We start from the raw sequence: 20,714 nt of genomic DNA on the forward strand, positions 1-20,714 counted from the left end.
CTAAAAGTCACAAAGGTTTGAAATGATATGAGTAGGTTTTGGTTAGGTTAGGTAAGTTTCAGTTTTGGGTGAACTATCTCTAAAATATAACTAACCTAGTGACCAGCTCAGTAACAGAGAATGTTACCTATAGCTAAGATTTCTTAATTAATACACCTAATTGTTAAATATTTAGTTTAAAGTACGTTTTTATAACGGCAGACAGATTTTAGGCTACTCAAAATGATAGGTTGCATTTAAAAGTGTGGGGAAAACAGCTTTGAATATAGAGCATATTCAACTGAGAGAATAAAAACTCTTGGAACTGTCCACAAAATTTTATGAAATATTTGCAACTATTTCTAACTATAAACTGTTTCTAACTTAAAGGGAAGCTGTCTGACATAGTGTGACTATGGTTTCACCCCGCCATCCTTATCGCCAGACATCAAAGATTCCTTTTAACTTCAGTTACTTCTTTATAGTAAAATGGAAATGATCTGAAGTGGGTGTTAAAAGGAGACACAAGAAAAAAGGGTCTCTGATGTCATGTAACATCTTCCCACCTACAGCAGGAACCCATGACATCACAACACCTATGGAGATTACATCACAGCGCACCACAGATGGCCTGCCATATTTTCCATTTAAGAGTGTGAGTGTCTACGCACAGAATATGGAAAGTGCAATGTGTCTGACACTCCGGCTGTGTGCAGGTCAGTCGCACGGGACTTTCCCTCACTGAACAGCACAGCCCGACACATGCAGAGCTCAGCACTCGGGCTATCTCACTTGTGCATCACGCACAGGGTGGCTTGCATGTGCTGTTGGAGACGTTCATTCGTCCCTTCTTAGGGGAAGTCCAGTGTGTTGTGTTATGAGGAAGGCGTGGGGGCCAGTGTGGGTCTCAGACCCGGCTCTGTGTTTGTGAGGGGATCCCCCTGCTCACCCTAAAAACGCGTGAGACCGGGGGCAGCAGCAAAAACAGGACAAAAACAATCCGATTCAACATGTTTTTCAAAAACGAGAAGTTGATTTTTAAATAACTGCAGCTTTTTGAGCTTTCCAAAGGCGCTGCATGCTTTTTAACTTTGATAAACGATTTTGCGCGAGTCAGTACCACACATCAAATGCAAAAGGACTGAACGAGTGTTTGACAACAGACAATATTTTATTTTCCGCTTTGCTTTTGACAAGTGAAAGTAAAATAAGGATCGATAAACCATAAAAAGCTATTGTTCTTTTCTGCTGGTCCTTTGGGGCCGTAATCAAATAACATTCAAATGTTGTTTGTGCTGAAGGAGGTCTCTCACAGTGCATTGATTTCAGAATTAGATTTGCCTCTCAGAGGCTTGTGTTATCAAAGCCTTACAGGGAAACCTCACCCAAATCTATCAGCCACCCCAGCGGCACACAGAAAGACACACGAAATACAAGAACAGCCACAGTTTAGAAGGGTGTTTTATCTAAACCTGAGCGTTTTTGATCAGAAGTACCTCGATCACATGTATTAAGGGATAGTTCACCCCAAAAAAAAAAATCTGTCATTATTTACTCGCCCTCAAACCTGTATACATTTCTTTTGTTCTTCTGAACACAAGGGAAGATATTTTGAAGAATGTTTATAACCAAACAGTTCTTGGGCACCATTGACTTCCATTGTATTTAAGCCAATGGTGACCAACATTTTTCAAAATATCTTCTTTTGTGTTCAGCATTGGAACAACTTGAGGGGGAGTAAATGATGACAGAATTTTCATTTTTGGGTAAACTATCCCTTTAACTGCTAAAAAAGACCATAAGAAATTATACATGAAAAATATTTAATTTGTATTTCCACTGTTACAGCTCACTAACAATTATCTTCCTCAATGTGCAATTATAATTTAACTTGTCTTGTAAATATGTATAGTTACAAGTCAAGTCAGCTTAAGTATTGCTATAAAGATCTCTTCTGTCTGTGTTATATTTAAACAATCATCTAACTTGTATATTGATTATCCATTACAATGGCTTATTAAGTGTTATCACAATTCATTGAAATTGTATTTATTTTAAGCAGCCTGAGACATTATTAGATATCTGACACGTTTCATTACAATCTATCACTAGTTAAGGCAAAACAAGTATTCATAGTAACCAGACATTCATTTTAATTTCATAATTTCTCAATGATGATGTATAACTATTATTTATTATAGTGTACTGAGTTTCTCACTACTGCACATTGCCTCCATTCTCATACCCTCAAACCTTATAAAATACTTCACATAGCATTGATGTTTCATTTATATCTACTCATAACACGCTTAACAAAATTAAAAGGAAATCCATCATAGTTAAAACCGAACAGGTGCATTTTAAGTGTTTATAATGGAATTGTGTGGTAAACGGTAACATTAAGCACATCAAAACCTGCATAACTGTAATAAACAGGACTATGTCACCAACTACAAATCCTCAGTATGTATAACAAATCTTGCTGTACAAAAGTCAAATAACAAACCCTTAAACAACAATCATCTATTACCTATAATCTCTAACCACCTCTAACACCTACAGTCACATGACTGCTACAAAGGTCAATCAGCTGTTTGGCAGAAGATCAGATGAAGGCCTTATATGCTTTGGCATAGCAATGAATGATGGATTAAGGCAAACGGAAAATTAGCAGGTCCACTTGGTGTAGCACATCTCATGTGCAGGTTTTGCACTGCATGTAGGAGTTATTCTGCAGTTGTGGTTATTATGTATGTTCGTTGAGCGTCTGGTGTTTATTTCAGAACGAGCGTGGGTCGGCAACTCCGCCGTCTCGTGGCCTCCTCAACAAAAACAACTGTGCTTGAGTGTGTCACTGAGTGTCGTTCTTACTGTTGTTGTTGCTCTTAAGTTGTTGTAGCTGCAGGTCGATTTTTTCTTTCCTCTTTCGTTGGATAATGTTGCCCCCGGCGAAACCAAGCAGTCCACCCCCCACTGCAGCGGCGACCCCCGCCACTTTAAATCCTGCTAAGAGTCCCAGCGGACCCCCTAGCACTCCCCCCACCACCGCACCCGCCACGGGCAAAACCGCCAACTTCAATCGGGCCGCCTGCAGAGAAACAGCATAATACAACGTATACATGAGGCAATGAGAGTGTCCACAATAAAGGAAAAATCTGTTGTAATAATATATTATTATTATCCTCTCTATATACAATTATTAATTTTTTTTTTTTATAATATCTATTATTATCATTATTATTGATTATCCTCACTACAGTATAATTCAGTTTTTATACATATGCCTGCATGTTTACATTTTCAAATATTATTAAGCAGTCAAGCCTTTTTTTTTTAATATACAAAAAAAGAAAGAAATTTTTTCTTCATTATGATATCTGATATCAGGACAAATATCCTGACATTTTCACTGTTCACCTAATACAAACTAATAAACATCATATAAGAGGTGTATTAAAGTCATTGGTTAATGGTCTTTGGTTAAAGTCATACAAATGATTATAAATTGCATTTTTACAATTTCTGAATAAACTACTATAGAAAAAAAGAGCCTCATGTCCTACATGCTATGTGCAGGAAAGCATCAGACAGGTGAGAAATGAATCACTTAGCCGGCATCAGTATCCCAAAACAGTGTTTGAACTAACACACTTTTCATGTGCTGTTTTCCTGATAACCATACAATTATAAAGTCTTTCATGTCTAGTTTCCATCCAAACAGTAACATATCCAGTCATATGTAAACACGCGCACAATATTAATCAGAGATCTGAAAAAAAAAAAAAGCCACGATGAAATTGGACGTGTGCAGATCAAACCAAACCTGGTAAATGAATTGATATCAGGTAAAAAGAAAAACTCCTTTAACCAGATTATTCTTTAATTAGCGCAGTGAATCAAGCCTCCCGGCACGCGCACACACAATTTAATTTCAGTGAAGATATGTAAACTTTAAAGGCAGGGTCGTCCATCAAATGCCACCTTTCCTCTCTTCTCATCTCTCTTTCACCCTTTCTCATGCTCTCGTTCTCTGTCATCTAATCATCTTCACAAGGCAGGGTTAACTGAGCAGTTAATTATGCTTGGAGAGAGAGATTGAGGAAGCAACTCCTGTTATTTGGATCCGCCTGAGCCAGCACTTTAAGGACTCTGTGTGTGTGTGTGTGTGTCAGCAGAATATATGTCTTTAGCAGTGTGTGTGTATATGTGTGTTGACCACCCCCTGTCCTTTTCAGCAGTCACAGAGGTGGGTCGACTTTCTACACGGGCATCAGACTAAGAGCTCAATAGAACTGCATTATCTCTCAACTCCAAAAAAGAGAAACATTTCAATTGAGACTCGATCAATAAAACACATACAAGCCCCACGTTTGCACGCAAACACACACGGCCCATGCTTCACCCTTCCCTTGCTTTTTCTGTCAAAAGTTGGCACTCCGCAGAGTGTGTATGTGTGTGTATATGTATCGAACCCCCAGCAGGAACTTGAATGCTGTTTATAGACTCTCTTTTACACTCTTTCGACTTCCATGCGCTCACACACACATCGACTCCCTGTGAGGGGCCGACCAACACACATCGATCCCTCTCCGTTCCATGCCTTCCGCCACCATCGCCACCTCTCTCTCTCTCTCTCTCTTAATTGTGGTTTCCTTGCGCTCTGAGGTGGATCAATAGGCTGATGGTGGGGTAGGCCGAGAGAAGCAGGGGGGTAGAGTGGAATCGATCCCCTAGCAGGAGTGTCTCCTCTCCCCTTACCTTCCCTAGGCTCTGGGTCCCCTCCTCCACATTAGCAGCTGCTATGCTAACATTCGCCTCAATGCTGTCAATCTTCTCCTGCTGAGCCTAAGACAGAAAGACGCAAGTTACAGACTGTCCACATACACACATACAAACTCCCTAAAAAGTCTAAACAAGATATATGAGTAGTTGATAAATGGACAAATATTTTTATACGATTTAATCAAGATTATATATACAGACACACACATATATGTGGAAAATATACATTTGTTAGAGTTGCATAAGGTTTTCCCTGTTAATGACAAATAGATTTTTATAAGAATAAATATTCTAAGTAATTCATTTAGCATTTTTGTTTTAGACCATATATACAATACAATATATTAAAAGTGTATATGAATATAAATGGTTACACTTTATTTTAAGGTGTCATTGTTACAGTGTGTACATATATTTAAGTACTGAGTAATATTAATTAACTTACTGTACTTACTTACTATAGGGTTAGGGTAGGATGTAACTATGCATAATATACTGCTATTACTATGGTAAATGCATGTAACATATGTACCAAGGACACTGTAAAATAAAGTGTTACCAAATAAATTTCTAAATAAAAAAAATAAAAATTATTGCATAATAATTAAAAATGTACAAGAATGACAAAAATGCTGTATAATTATAGTTTTATATGGCATGTCAAACTGCAGAAAACTGCCGTCATATCAACTGCCCATATAGACCCTTTTACAGTTGGTAAACATGGTGACGTATTTGTGTGGGCGGGGCTTAACTGGAGGCAGAAAGATCCTTCTGGCCGCTTCACTAACGCTAGTTTGCAAGTTTTGTTAGCTTGTTTTTTAACAATGACTGGAGAAAATCCGATTTTGTCTTAATGTGCAAGGTCACTCACTGTCCAGGACCGCGATTGTTATTTGCAAAAGTTAATTTTAACGGACGGAACCAGATGACCGTACACGCACAGTCAATGGACGATCTGACAGGATTAACGTTCCCTATCAAGGCTACGGAACTTCGACATTACGGATGTCGTATATGGGAACTCCTCTCATCCTTCACTTCCGCTGAAATCTTATAGGCTAACGCCAGCAGAGCTGGCCAATTGACGCAAAATATGCAAATACTGAACCTTGTTGCAGTATAAAGCAAGTGCAGCGTCAATTCCATTCAGAATCTCTCTCTTCACGCTCAAATCGTGTGCTAGAAAGCTGATACTACAAACTTTGGATTATTCGCCGTCGTCGAAGGTGCGCCAGAGATACTACACTGTCTCCTGCATCCGATGGCGACTGTTTGCAACCTGTGCAGGGGCTCCATCGTGCCCCCGGATACGCACCTGTTCTGTGTTGCGTGCATGGGACTGGCCCATGCTGAGTCAGCCCTCAGAGATGAAGGGTCCTGCGACCACTGCGCGGACATGTCCCTGCGAGCTCTCAAGGCCGCCGCCTCCGAGCCGCTGGTAGCCCCCCCCAACCGCGGAGTCGAGGTTCGACCTCCGGTGAGCTTCCCCGACCCCACCTTTCACCCCCCCCCCCGCGAGGTCGCTGACTTCGTTTCCTTCGGGGCGAGTGAGGAAGATGACTCCATGTCTCTGTCTGCTTCCGAGAACGACTGGGGTGCGGATCAGGCCGCACCACTGGCGGCCACGGAGCAAGAGACCCCGGCGGACCTGCAGGACGAGCTCTTTCGCATCCTCTCTAAGGCCGTCGAGGAATTGGACATCTCGTGGAAAGCTCCCGATGAGCCGTCGAAGAGCAAACTCGACGCGTGGTTCCTCCAATCGAGCCGCCGTCAGGCCGCTTCGAGAAGAGGAACCCCATTTTTTCCTGATGTGCATGCGCACGTGGTGAAGTCGTGGGCGGCCCTGCAATCGGCGCGCACCCTCACTTCCACCCAGGCCATGTTTGCCCCCGTGGACGAGGCGGGGGACCACGGCTACCTCCGCATCCCCCCCGTCGAGGAGACCGTCGCCGCGCATCTCTGCTCGTCGGCTCTCGCTCTGGGCTCGGACCGCAGCCTGCCGTCCCGAGCTTGCAGATTTACGGCCCACCAAGCTAACAAAGCCTACGGTGCGGCGGGGGAGGCGGTTTCTGCACTTCACGCTATGGCCGTGCTACAAGTGCTGCAGGCTAAGCAGCTGAAGTCCCTGGATGGTGCCGCCTCTATCGACGCTGACGCCATTCGGGATCTTCGTTTGGCCACGGACCTCGCGCTCCTGGCCACGAAGCGTTCGGCCCAGGCGATTGGCCATTCGATGGGCTTCCTGGTGGTCCTCCACAGACACCTGTGGCTAACCCTGTCGGACGTGCAGGAAGCTGACAGGAAAACGCTGTTGAACGCGCCTATCTCCTCTGCAGGTCTGTTCGGAGACGCCGTCGAGAAGGTCACCGAGCGTTATTCTGAGACCCAGAAAAATGCGAAGGCTATGAGCCATGTTATTCCGCGGAGGGCGCCCCCGCCGCCGCCGCCGCCGCCGCCGCCGTCGCCTCGCTCTCGTTCATCTTCCGCCTCGGGCCGTCAACCTCAGGCTGCGGCCAGACAGCAGTCAGCGCCCCGCCCGGGACCGGATGCCCGCAGAGGACGAAGCGGCCAGTGGCAGGGAGCGGGTAGCAAGAGAACGGCTCGGAGGAGCCCGCGCAGAAAACCCGCCGCGTCCCCTGCGAGACCCAAGCAATCTTCCTGACCGCTTGGGCAAGAGGAGAAGAGAGCGCCAGGTTGGCCCCGCGCCCAAGCGACGCGCTCAAGAGCACTTAGTCCCTCAACGTTCTGCGAGCGACACGTGCAGTTATGTGAATGTTGTGAATGTTGTTTCTTGTGCAAAAATAAAACAAATTACCACTTCACAAACAGAGCTCTTTTCCCCTCTTGCACCACACACTGTGTTACCCGCCCTGCCCTCGAGCAGCGCAGAGTCACGGTCATTAAACATAAATGTTCCCAGCCCTTATATAGCGGCGATGACCGCAGCGGCGATGACCGCAGGTTTAGATCGGCCCACGCTCAGTCGTTTTCAGGCAGCGTGGGAAGCTATTCCGGGCATTTCACCATGGGTGTTAAATATAGTTCGGCACGGGTACACACTTCAGTTCAAACGCAGACCACCCCGCTTCCGCGGCGTAATCCAGTCATTAACTCTGCCCCAAAACGCTCATGTGCTGAGGCAGGAAGTGTGCAGTTTGCTCGAGATTAGGCGATAGAACCGGTCCCCCCGAGCGAGCGGGAGAGCGGGTTCTACAGCCGCTACTTCGTTGTGCCGAAGAAGGGAGGGGGTCTCCGCCCCATACTGGATCTGAGACCCGTCAGAGCGCTCCACAAGCGCGCATTCAGGATGACTACTCTGAAACAGATCCTGGCGCAAATTCGCCCCGGGGATTGGTTCGCTTCAGTAGATTTGAAGGACGCTTACTTTCATATCCAGATAGTAAAGCGCCACAGGAGATTCCTGAGGTTTGCGTTCGAAAATTCGGTGTACCAATACACGGTGCTTCCATTTGGACTAGCCCTGGCCCCCCGAACATTTTCGAAATGTGTAGACGCGGCTCTTTCACCCCTCAGGTCGAGCGGGATGCGCGTTTTGAACTATCTGGACGACTGGCTGGTTCTCGCACAGTCGAGAGAGACACTGGTCAGCCATGTGGAAGCCCTCCTTCGACACTTGGAGATGCTCGGTTTGAGGGTGAACATTCAGAAAAGTGTGCTCACACCGAGTCAGACTACCACATTCCTGGGAGTATGCTTGGATTCGGTGAGAATAAGAGCGCGCCTCACCCCCGAGCGAGCGGAGGCTCTGAGCTCTTCCCTCGGTCGCTTCAGACCTGGCAGGCTCGTCCCACTGAAAGAGTTTCAGAGGCTACTGGGACGGATGGCAGCGGCTTCTTCAGTGTGTCATCTGGGGTTACTGCATATGAGACCGCTTCAGCACTGGCTGAAAGCGCGTGTCCCCCCGAGTGTGTGGTATTCCGGCCACAAGCGCATTATGGTCACTCACAGATGTGCCCGCACCCTGGCCCCGTGGAAGAACCCGGATCTTTTCAGCTCAGGTGCTATTTGTGTGTGTGTTTTTAGACTGTGTCACCGCAATGCGTTGGCCTTCTCTTACTGTTGTTGCCCTGTTGCTCTGGAACAGTGCTAACTTTCCCCGGTTATACTGCTCGGGATATGCAAATTCTGGCAGTGTTTTGTGAGCTTGTGATTGGTTCCTTTGGACCTATCCGAGGTTAGAGGTTCGCCATTGGTCAATCTCGGCCTATCAGATGCTCGCATGCTGGGGCGGCGGTCTGGTATTGGGTTCTGTTGTCAGTGGTTGTTATGCTGCCACGGCGGGATTCTATACAGTTCCCATATACGACATCCGTCGAAGTTCCGTAGCCTTGATAGGGAACGTCTCCGGTTACTTTCGTAACCTCGGTTCCCTGAAAGGCAAGGAACGAGACATAACGCTCGCCGCCGTGTTCGCTTGATTTAAGCGTTTTTGTTCGATTCTCAATGGAATTGACGCTGCACTTGCTTTATACTGCAACAAGGTTCAGTATTTGCATATTTTGCGTCAATTGGCCAGCTCTGCTGGCGTTAGCCTATAAGATTTCAGCGGAAGTGAAGGATGAGAGGAGTTCCCATATACGACATCCGTAATGTCTCGTTCCTTGCCTTTCAGGGAACCGAGGTTACGAAAGTAACCGGAGACGTTAACGCTACCTCCGGTTGAGTGGCCTGACTTCTACACCTACCCGATAGAGAAACCGAGGGTAAAGAGAAACTGAGGGCATATTATATATATATATATGTTTAGATGCCTATAACTATGTGCTGAATGGTCATGTAAAGACTTGTGTGGTACGATCCGCAGTTCTGCCTAGCCAGCGCCAAGAAGACGACAGCGTAAAGAGTGACACTACGGTGCAATTTTAATGATATGAATATTTTCTAGAAATAAAAATTCCAGATACAGCATACTCATTTTTCATCGATTCTTGCACCCAACAACACAACAAGATGACATTTAATAATAAAAATAATAATTTAAGCTCCTTATTATGTAGCCGAATCTGTGCTGGTTTGTATTGGCCGCAGTGTTGCCAGATTGGGACGGTGATTTCCAGCCCAAAAGCTCACCAAAACCCGCCCACTACAAGAAAAAACCGCCCAAAATTTTACTGCCAAAATAATATGATATAATTTCATTACCATGTCATTCAAGGTTGATAAGCACAATTTGTATCTCCTTAAAACAAAATAACAATGATAAAAAAAAAATAATAAAATTTTTTTTTTCCAGGAAAACAGATCAAAACAGGGCAATAATTAAGGAGAATTAGCCAATATGACTAAAATGTCCAGATGGACACTGTCAAAACGGCAATCAAGAAATGAACCGATGACTTTAACCCTCGGAAGTAGCCTACACATTGCAGAACATAACGCAGAATTTAGCAGTAAAAACGGATTCATCGATTCAAACCTTTTTCAGCAGCTGTCAGGGTCGAGTATAGTGCAGTCTGGACGGTGTAAAAGTTGCCGATGTCTGGTAAGGTAGTGTGCACAATGCACATGACCATGGACAGGAGTCGTCCCATATTTGATTTCAAATTTCAAGTCATTCAACTGTGCTCTCTCCTCTCAGAGTTATAGTCACCATCGATATCTCCCACCACATGTACGTTTTTAGAGTTGCTCTATCTCACTCTTTACTGTGCAGATACAACTTACTGTTTAGTAGGCTATATCACTTTGGCATTAGCGATCACTTGAATATACGGAATATACAGCTACAACTTATCGCGCTCATTCGCATCTGCCTGCTGATCGCTGATTGGCTAAAAGTGCGTGCTCGTCAGTGATGTCAACACCAACGCCAGCTGACTCTGCATGGGCGTGTGTGTACAGTAATGTCATGATGACTGATTTTATGGACTACATGCACACTTTAGTTTAGTTTTTTAACCAATTAGACTTTAAAATGTAGATGTTTGAAAACCGCCGAACTGACCCCAAACCAGCCCAAATTTTGTCCACCCGCCCAAACCCTTTTTTACCCGCACAATCAAATTCAAAACCGCCCAATTGGGCGGGAACCCGCCCAATCTGGCAACACTGATTGGCCGCCTCCAGTTTTCCGTTTGTTTTGCCTCCAGCTAGCGCCGTGACGTAACTGTGACGTCGGCGCAAAAGGGGTCTATATTACCCCTTTTCCACCAAGGCAGTGCTGGTGCCGGTTCGGAGCCGGTGCTTACTCGCGAACCAGTTCTTTGTGTTTCGACAGCCAAAGAACCGGTTCTCGGCCAGGAAAATTGGTTCCAGAGCGGCACCAACTCTTTGCTGGACTAGAACCGTTCTTTAACCACGTCATGCTGGGGGCGGGGTTATTGTCGAACTTCTTCTCGAACGTAACCTCCGTCCGAGCAGCACAAATGTGTTCTAAACGTCTTCTTCTGACCCCAATATAGGATCGCAAAGCAAGGAGAAACATTTGCAGAAAGACGGTGTAGTCCGCCATTGTAATTGTTATGTTTGAATTTGGCGCAAGCGTTTCTAGGGAAGCTAAAGGGGGTCGCACACCGGACGCGCAGCTCAGCTCAGCGCCGCGTCTTTTAAATTCAAACACATTATTCTCTAGAAGTGTACACACACCGGCGGCGCCGTTCGGCGTCTGTCCGCGGCGCCCAGCAACGGCTCAGGACCGTGTTCAAAATCCTGCCGCGCAACATAACCGACGTTACATAGTTTTATATTAAATTTGCATGTATGTGTCTCATATCGTAGTTAATGTATACTGACTTTACCCTGTGCTGCAATATACATTTAGTTTAATATTCATTTACAGAAATCAGAAAATTGCTGATGTTATCGGATTTTCAGGTGAGAGATGTAACGTTACTAGACGCGGCGCTGCGCGTCCGGTTTACGACCCCCTTTGTAGCCTATGGCAACGTACACAGTGATGACGTCGTTCGCTGGGCTCTCTAGTCAGTGGAAAAACAAACAGGTTCTGAGAAGGTTCGCAAGTTGAACCAACTTTGAACCAGCACCAGTTCCGAACCAGTTCTTTTTTGGTGGAAAAGGGGTATATGTGTCTACAATTATTTAATGACAAAAATTCTAAATCCTATCCCATCGAAAACATAAACACCTCATAAATAGCAATAGTAAAGCAGACAAAGACATGCTCAGTAATCTTGGTAGTGGGTAGCTGGGGGGTTGAGTGCTGGGACAGAAGGGTGAATGGGAGGGGGCTGGTTGTCGGGGGTAACTGGGTGGTCTGTCGGAAGCTTATGAAATATTCAAAGAGTGGCAGCTGTCTCTCTGTCTAAATCAGTGTGAGCTCAAAGTAATCACTACACACACATACACATATAAACACACACACAATAGAGACTGCTGGAAAAATCTTCTTTAACTCTCTAGCACAGAGTTACATGAGCCTGGCACCTGCCCCTGCGTAGCATGTGTTTGTGTGAAACGAAATCTGTGTTTGCATTGCTCTCTGCAACTCATGGCGACTGTAAAGTTAGTGCTCCTCTTCCTCTTCATTTTTAAAATAATTTGTGTGTATGTAAATGTGTCTGAGTGTGCTTTCTCAGGACTCAACAATAAGGATGGCCTGCTGGCCCAGGGCCAGCGTGAGAGTGTTTCAGGTCAGTTGATGAACTGTCCCTATCAGACCGGTGCTGCGCTGCCACTAAATCTTATAAGTGTTGATCTTCTATATGTTATTTTTGCCTTGCAGCCTTAAACATTTGGTTTTCTGTGATGTATTGGACACTGTTGCTGTAAATTCTGCAGATTTAAATGTCACCAAATGTTAAGCAGCTGGTTAACATAGATAGCAAAACATATAGTTTTATCGAAATTGTGAGATCTTGAAAGCATTAGTAAGAATGGGATGAAAAGTATAACCAATCAGTAATGTTTCACACTGCATTCCATTATTCCAGATCATATAATATATATAATACACAGACAGGCAGACAGGCAGATACTATGGATGGATGGATGGATGGATGGATGGATGGATGGATGGATGGATGGATGGATGGATGGATGGATGGATGGATGGATGGATGGATGGATGGATGGATGATTGGATGGGCGGATGGATGGATGGATGGAAAAAACAACAACCTTACAATTAAACCTGGTTTCTGTTGGTGTAATAATGATGCAATTTATCACTGATGGACAAGCCAAAACATTAATCACTAATCAAAATCCTATAAGCATTTATTTATTAGTCATCCATTCACACCTTACCACTAAACCCTGTAAACAGACTATTTTAAGACACTCACTAATGACTGGGTACGAAAGCTATTGATGGCTTTCTTTTTCTCTCCCTCCCTCAGGAGTAGACGGTAATCAGCACCGTCTGCTCACAAGCTGTATGGATGCTCAAGAGAACACACAGTCACACAAGCAGACCTCCTGGGTTCATCTTTGGCTCAGTGTTAACGGAATAAACGATACGGTGGGTGTCCTCTACAGAGAGGCAAGCGCTAATAAGCCTGGCTATCATCATATTATACTTACCACCATCCACATCCCATCCTCGTTTCCCGACAGGGTGTGAAGTGTTTAGAGACAGGCATTATCAACTGTTACTGATATTAAGATTTTGTAGCCCTAAGCTTGGAGGTTGATTCACACGAAGTGGGATGACGGGAAACATACTCAATAAACTGATATTTAAAGGGGCACTTTTGAAGCATTTTTCCCATAAGTTCACTATGTCAAGAGTTGCTTTTTGCACCAAACCATCTCATTTCTTATTGTGAGAACATTACTTTTTAAAGTAATACAGAACATTATTACAGTACATATGTAGTACAATTTAGTTGGTGGGTGGATGGATGGATGGATGGATGCATAATAAATAACAACTAGCAAATGAATAATAGCTGTGAAATTAAGAAATCAATCAATATATAAATAAATGGTATACAAGTGTGTATAAAATAAATTATACATTTCTAAATGAATGAATGAACAGGACACATGAACTGGAGGGGCATTCATTATTCTTGAGGGGGCCATCATGGCGGCGGAGATTGGAAGTTAACCCCACCGGTTAAAATTGCTTTCTGTTGGTGCAGGGTAGGGGGGTCACAAATTGGGACTGAAAGGGCACAAATCAGCTCTGAGGAGGTAATACCCCCTTGTGCCCCCTCATGGCGCCGGACCTAGAATAAGAACACTGTCTGCACATCCCGAAAAACACATGATCTCTCCTTTTTTCCACCCAGTTTCCAATTGCATGTTGTTCTAATAATGGCTGTTATCCAGCATGGATTCTCATTAATCCTCGCTGGTTAGCGCATAGCTGACAGACTGTCACCAATGTTTGTATGTCTTCTCAATCACACACATACACACACACTGATGGGATCAATAATACCACCTTGTTGGCTCTCAGGAAACAAAGCCATTTGTCTGACAGCTCTGCCAAACCTAAGGGTTTTGGTAAGCACCCTTTATCAACACACATACACACCATAAATACTTTCACGCTGTCTCTCCCTTCTTTCCAAAAAAACAAACAAAGACTGAGTAATTTCCATAGACGTGTGATACTCACGTGAACAATAGTGGAGAACTCTTGCACTAAACCATTCAATTCCAGCAGGTCCTAAACAAAGATACCACAACAATCACACACATTGAATGTTTTTGTATTCAAATATATTTGTGTGTTTGTAAGTGTTACCTCAGCTAAAGTGTCCCAGGACTCAGCTGCGTTCTGTTCTGAAGCGATTTCAGGCAGGAGTAGCTGTGCTTGAGTGACAGAGGAACCGGGGACACCTGTTTCACCATAACCTAACCCATCACATGAAAGTGAAAATGCTTTTTTTTAAAACACACACACATCTTGATTAACTTCATAAAACACAGACACACTGAGAAACACATACTGTGCAATTTATCCGAGTCAGTGGCGATAGTTTCGTGAAAGTCTGTGCCGATAGTTTCGTGAAAGGAAGGCCTATTGACAGAATCCGAATGCATCTGTAGGAACTCTTGAATGGCAGTGGAGGCTCGATCTCTGATTGGCTGAACAAGTGTCTCCAGAGCTTCGGCATCAGCGCTGCGGACCCGCCCACACAATTTCTCCATCTCCCGCAGGTTAGATCGCAACTGCTACAAAGAGAAAAAATAAAGTCTGTGTGATAAGTGGATCCAGCAAAAGTTGTTACAATTAAAAATATTACAATTTATAATAAACACAGGGTTCCCACACATATTGACCAATTAATTTCCATTGCTTTCCCATGCCCTTTACAGTTGTTCATGATTGATTACTAGATTTATTTTAAATAATTATAATTTTTCTTGTCAGAGCACAGTCTCAAATAGACTCTAAACAGACACACCGATTTTACACTCCCAAACAGCAAAATTCAATCAATGGAATATAATTCAGAGGTTAATACTGCATTTCTACATGGAGATGAAAGGGTTTTGTTCAAACTTTTTTAATTTATTCAAGTTTTCTATGGATGAGAACCCTGTAATGATTTATTTTCTCATTAACTCCAAACCAGATCCTGACAAAACCCAGAAGTTATAAATAAAAATAAATAAACTGGTGCTTTGACAGGTCCTGTCAGCTCACGTCTGGAAGCAAACATCTAGCAGGGATTACGGATCAATTCATATGTATTGAACACAGAGGTCAAAGTTAACAGCCGGCCAATCAAAGTGTTCCGCTCGACTGCACTCATTTCACACTCTGAATAATCATCCTCAGGATCCTACTTCTTAATTGATTCACACACACAGAGTGCTAAACATTACTAACATTTGCAGCTGTTAAAAAAAGTTGCTGCCTTAAATTTAAGTACGATCAACTTGGATGTTTAAGTCATTCCAACTTAAATAACCTTAAACTGATTTAAAAAATGAGTTGAATCTTGTATAACTTATAAAAAGATGAACTTAATTTGATGAGTTAAAGCAATGTAAAAACATATGTTGTCATAACTTATTGATCATGTAGTTTGTTTAACAGTGTAATAAAGGGTGGGGAAACCAAGGATCTCAAAGACAACCAAAATAAATCTTCATCTGGGTCAACACACTCTACTCTCCCTCTCAATCCACCTTCTATAGTTGTGTGATGAGAGCAATCTTAAGGGTTTTTGCTCTCTTTCTCTCTCTCTTTCTGTCCCATGGGAGCTACTTTAACAATGTCTGTCTTGTTTCCTTCTATTGTCAGTAGTCCACATCGCGCTGACACAAAAACACTTGCAGGCTCTCACACACTCTCTGCAGTGGTGGACACAGGAAAGCTCTCTGACATCTCTGGGGGGACCAGACCTGGGTGCTAAGGTCAAACACACACACTCACGGCACATAACACACTCCAAGGACTGCCCCGGGAGAGACGCGGACAGACTCTGAGAGACATTAACACACAGGTTGCATGCTTGTCTGGCCATTAGGAAGAGAAAAGACATCATACGTACACCAGAGACCTGAGTCAAACATTACTTAATATATCTAGACACACTCACAGCTGTATCAGAACAGGATGACAGCATGATATGAGATCTTTTTATTATGCTCAGATACATTTGTGGATGCACAGATTACTTTGCTTTCTTTTAATCTTTAGTTTAGCCTGGTCAAACCTGACCAACATGATGACTTAAAAGAGCCAATTTATTTATAGCGCACGTTTCTCACACAAATCTATTGACTTCAGAAGACTTGGAATACAGTGCACGAGAAGTTTGAAAACCACTGTAGCTCAGACATCTTGCCTAACATCTCCTTTTGAATTCCATTGAAGAATGTCATACAAGGTGAATTAAAGATTTTCATTTTGGGCTGAACTGTGCCCATATGACGTGAAGATTTATTATACAATTTAACCATAGCAACAGCCTGTTGCATCACTAAGAATGTTTTGTCCAAGCAACATTCCACAGTGCCTTGTGGCACATGGGAATGTTTTCAAACCAGTGCACTACCCTGAGAACATCAACAAAACCAACAATGAAATGGAAAGATATTTTCTGTGAACTGAAACAAAACATATGAATAAACACAATCTGCCGCCAAGTTCATCCATGCTGTTAATGGCATTTCTCCCACACTTTGCAACCATGACTTTAACATATAATTTTATATAATTTTACATAATATAGAAGAATATATAATTTTATAGAGCCTGTACTCCCAAGAGTAATTACTAGCCAGAGAAATACTCAAAATGAGCATATACAACTTTTCAAAAGTTTTAAAATGTTTTTAAAATAATTATCTTATGCTCACACAGGCTGCATTAATTTGATCAAAAATACAAAAACTGTAACATTGTTTTTTTTTCCAGTAATAATAACAGTAATACTGTTTTCTATTTTAATATATTTTCAAATGTCATTTATTCCTGTGATGGCAAATCTGAATTTTGAGCATCATTACTCCAGTCTTCAGTGTCACATGACCCTTTAGAAATCATTCTAATTAGCCGATTTGCTGCTCAAGAAACATTGTTATAATTGTACATTATAACATTATAATTAGAAATGTTTTACTGCCACTTTTAATTAATTTAATGTGTCCTTCCTGAATAAAGGTTTTACTTTTTTTTTTTTTTAAAGTCTTGCTGACTTCAAACTTTTGAACAATATTGTAACTTTCAAAGTGTATATTATTGAACTATAGATTTTTTTTATTTTTTTTTACTTCAGGATTTTATTAATTGTCATGATTTCTGGATATTCTCTGAAATATTCTGGCTTTCATGTTCAGGCATGAAGTGTTGTCATTCAACACCAAAACACTGCTGTAGTTATCACCGCCAATCATCGCAATATCCCATAATTTCCCAAGTTTTTCATTTATGTTACACTTTTGTTATACCTGGACAGTGCGGCTGGAGTTGATGTGCTCTTGGTGCAGTTTGTCCCATTGTCTGTTTCTCTGAAACTGCAACAAAGAAGCACAATTAATTCATTTCACAGCTTTAACTGTTTATGGACATTTAATAAAGTCTCTTCATGATCACAGCCTGGTATTTCACAATAATCTAGGTTTCCATGGCTATGCAAGACCTCCCAATACCCTGTTATCCTATTATATGTTGCTCAAGCAGACTGACTGGGAGAGATTTCAGATACACCATGAGATCTTCAGCACTCGACTCCCTATGGTGACCGCACACACAGACACATGGCTCTCTCTGTTGACCATATGCTGGGCTTTGCTGACGCTGTTCATGTGTGAGTGTTTGTACCTTTTCTATGTTGTGTTGGTGCTTGTGCAGTCTCTCCAGGTCAGTGGGGATGGCCACTTTAATGAATTTCAGAATGGGGGGCTCCAGGCGCCGGAGTGGAAGCTTACCAGCTTCCTCCGCCATCATGACTGTCTCTTATGACCTCTCTTAATAGGTCACAGGCTTAACACATCCATTCATACTCAGTCTACTCTAAAAGAGAGTCATATATTATATTAAATATATAAAATTGAATTTTATTACATTTTAAACATTTCATTAAACATTATGGTACTTTACAATAAGGTCCCATTAGTTGGCATTTGTTAATGCATTAACTAACAATGAGAAATGCATTTGTTTACAGTATTTATTCATCTTTGCAACTGTTCATTGTTAGTTCATGTTAACCCAGGTCTATTAAATAATATTAACAGATATAACTTTTGATTTTAATAATGTAATAGTAAATCTTAAATTAACTTAGATGAATTAATGCTTCAGAAGTAATTTTCATCATTAGTTCATGTTAACTAATGTAGTAGAACTGGAACCTTATTGTAAAGTGTTAGCAAAATTATTAATAAAAATATTATTGAAGTTAATACAGGATGAAATATAAATATTAAGGGATTGTTCTGAAAAGTTTTCCTCTATGAGAAAGTAAAATAAAAGTGCTGGGACGTTATCATCGTATAGTTGTAGTATAAGTTGGTAATACCATGGCATGGTGCTTTGATATAGGCGATACCACTGATGTTTGGTTTGTCCAAAAATATGTCCAAAAACACGGTATTAGTATTACCATGTTATATGAGCAGAAGACATGGTAAAAGTAACACCACACAACATTTGATACTAAACTGCAACTGTCACATGTAAACATTGTCAGCTGTCAAAAAGACCACGTTTAGCGAGATCAGTCTGTAACTATCAATGTTAGCTGACAAAACGTTCATTTTCTCATATTTAACATTTTACCTTTAATAATCAATAATAATAAAATCCCTAGGGCAAACAGATGTGTAAAGTTCAGCTAGCTTGCTACACTTCCTCAACAGAGACTTCATTTTTAGCTCTGTGATAGTAAACCACATGAAACATGCCGTCTACAGTTTCACAATAACTCTTTCCTTACCTGTCGAGAAAACGGTAAACAGCGATCTGTCGGTGATTTAAGTCGCTGTTATCAACTTTGTTTTTATAAACAATGGTTTCGATTTGTGCTGTGTGCAACGACAAAATGTGTCCGACTATGCGGAACTAATACTGTTTTAAAAGAGTAAACGTGCTGGAAAATTAGGTGTTTACTACCATCCACTTTACGAACAAGCAATGTTTAGTTACGAAAAATGCTTATTGTTTCTTATTAAATAGCAAAAATCAATACATTTGGACTTTTAAATTTGATGTATGAAAGATAAACTTTGGATTTCAGGTCTAATTTTATTATAGGCCTATATAAAATCACTGTGCATACGTCCAGTGTTAACTTTAAATTGGCATTTCTCTTTTTTAAAGATAACACTAACGTTGTATAATGTTAAATGAATTGTAGAAATCTATTTGAGGTAAAAAATATGAGATCATTGTAAAAAAAAAATATATAAACTTCTCACCCAGTGTTGTGTGTGGAGTTCTAACATAGCCTACTGTCCTTCTGTGATTCTAAGCTGTCCCCCAAAAAATATTCCTACAAATCAATATGTTCAATGAATTGTGTAAAAACGCACAGTAGGCTACATAATTGTTGCCATATGCTAGGAAAGTCTTAAACAAATGTTTGTCCAGAGGTTTGAAATGAGGAGGTTCTCAGAACATGATTAGATAATGGTTATAGAATTGCATCACCGAGTCACAGGACTTTGCAAATACAATTTTTAAGCAGGCCTTTCAAGCATAGTGTATACATCTTCTGTGTATGCAAATATATTAGGACCTTATAATTAAGGTTCAGACACACAAGGCACACACCTGCTCTTCCCTCAGAGCCCCAATGATCAGTGTTTCCGGCTTTAGGGAACACCAACGGATTAGCCACATGTGAGCACTGAGATCCAACCAAAGCCCACTGTGTGCTCCCTCCCTCCCTTCCATTCTCTCTCTCCCATTCTCTCTCTCTGGGTATCTTTATTTCGGTATCTCCCAAAGGCTTTTTTGAAAAGCTCTGGCTCTATGGGTTTATTTTCCAGCCACACATATACCGTAGTACACAAAAAGAATGACATATAAAGAGATGTAACCACCATTTCTGTTTATAAAGAACCTATAAAGAAATCACCCACACAAACAGTCAACCAGCGTGAAAAGCCACAGTGCAGACAAGTTTCATAAGCCTTTTTTACAGGTAAACCACCATATCTACATGACTGATAATCACTCCTCTGCTCTCAGATTGACTGATTACTCTCATAATAATAAAAAAAAAGTGTTTAGTATTTTTATTATTATTATTGTTTTCTTAATGTATTTTGTATAACCTACATATAATAGAAATATGCATTTATTATTTATAATTATTTTATTTATTATTTATTTTGCGTGTGTGTGTGTGTGTGTGTGTGTGTGTGTGTGTGTGTACAGTATACCATTAAAAATGGTGGGGTCAATAAGATTTGTTTAAAGAATGCGTTAAATTAATCAAAATTTTTATGTTACAAAATATATATATATATATATATATATATATATATATATATATATTTTAAAAAGCTGTTCTTTTTAACTTTCTGTTCATCAAAGAATCCTGAAAAAAAATATC

At 41.6% G+C, this 20,714-nt stretch overlaps 1 protein-coding gene across 2 annotated transcripts; it reads right to left on the reverse strand.

Moving 5' to 3' along the window:
- Window positions 1–1,131: 1,131 nt before the first annotated feature.
- On the reverse strand, window positions 1,132–19,235 carry stx17 (syntaxin 17). Of its 2 annotated transcripts, none has more exons than XM_084089702.1 (8): window positions 19,092–19,235; window positions 17,975–18,166; window positions 17,602–17,667; window positions 14,646–14,871; window positions 14,441–14,550; window positions 14,312–14,362; window positions 4,738–4,824; window positions 1,132–3,067 (listed from the first exon to the last, which is right to left on the reverse strand). In XM_084089702.1, the coding sequence occupies exons 2-8, from the start codon at window positions 18,098–18,100 to the stop codon at window positions 2,831–2,833; spliced, it is 903 nt and encodes a 300-aa protein (XP_083945828.1). In that variant the 5' UTR covers window positions 18,101–18,166; window positions 19,092–19,235; the 3' UTR covers window positions 1,132–2,830. The 2 variants fall into 2 exon arrangements, with proteins under 2 accessions (XP_083945828.1, XP_083945827.1); XM_084089701.1 differs by having other exon boundaries at window positions 17,975–18,161; window positions 19,092–19,207.
- Between the last annotated feature and the right edge of the window lie 1,479 nt (window positions 19,236–20,714).

This window comes from Abramis brama (assembly GCF_963993115.1).
Source record: "Abramis brama genome assembly, chromosome: 17".
Classification (NCBI taxonomy): Eukaryota; Metazoa; Chordata; class Actinopteri; order Cypriniformes; family Leuciscidae; genus Abramis; species Abramis brama.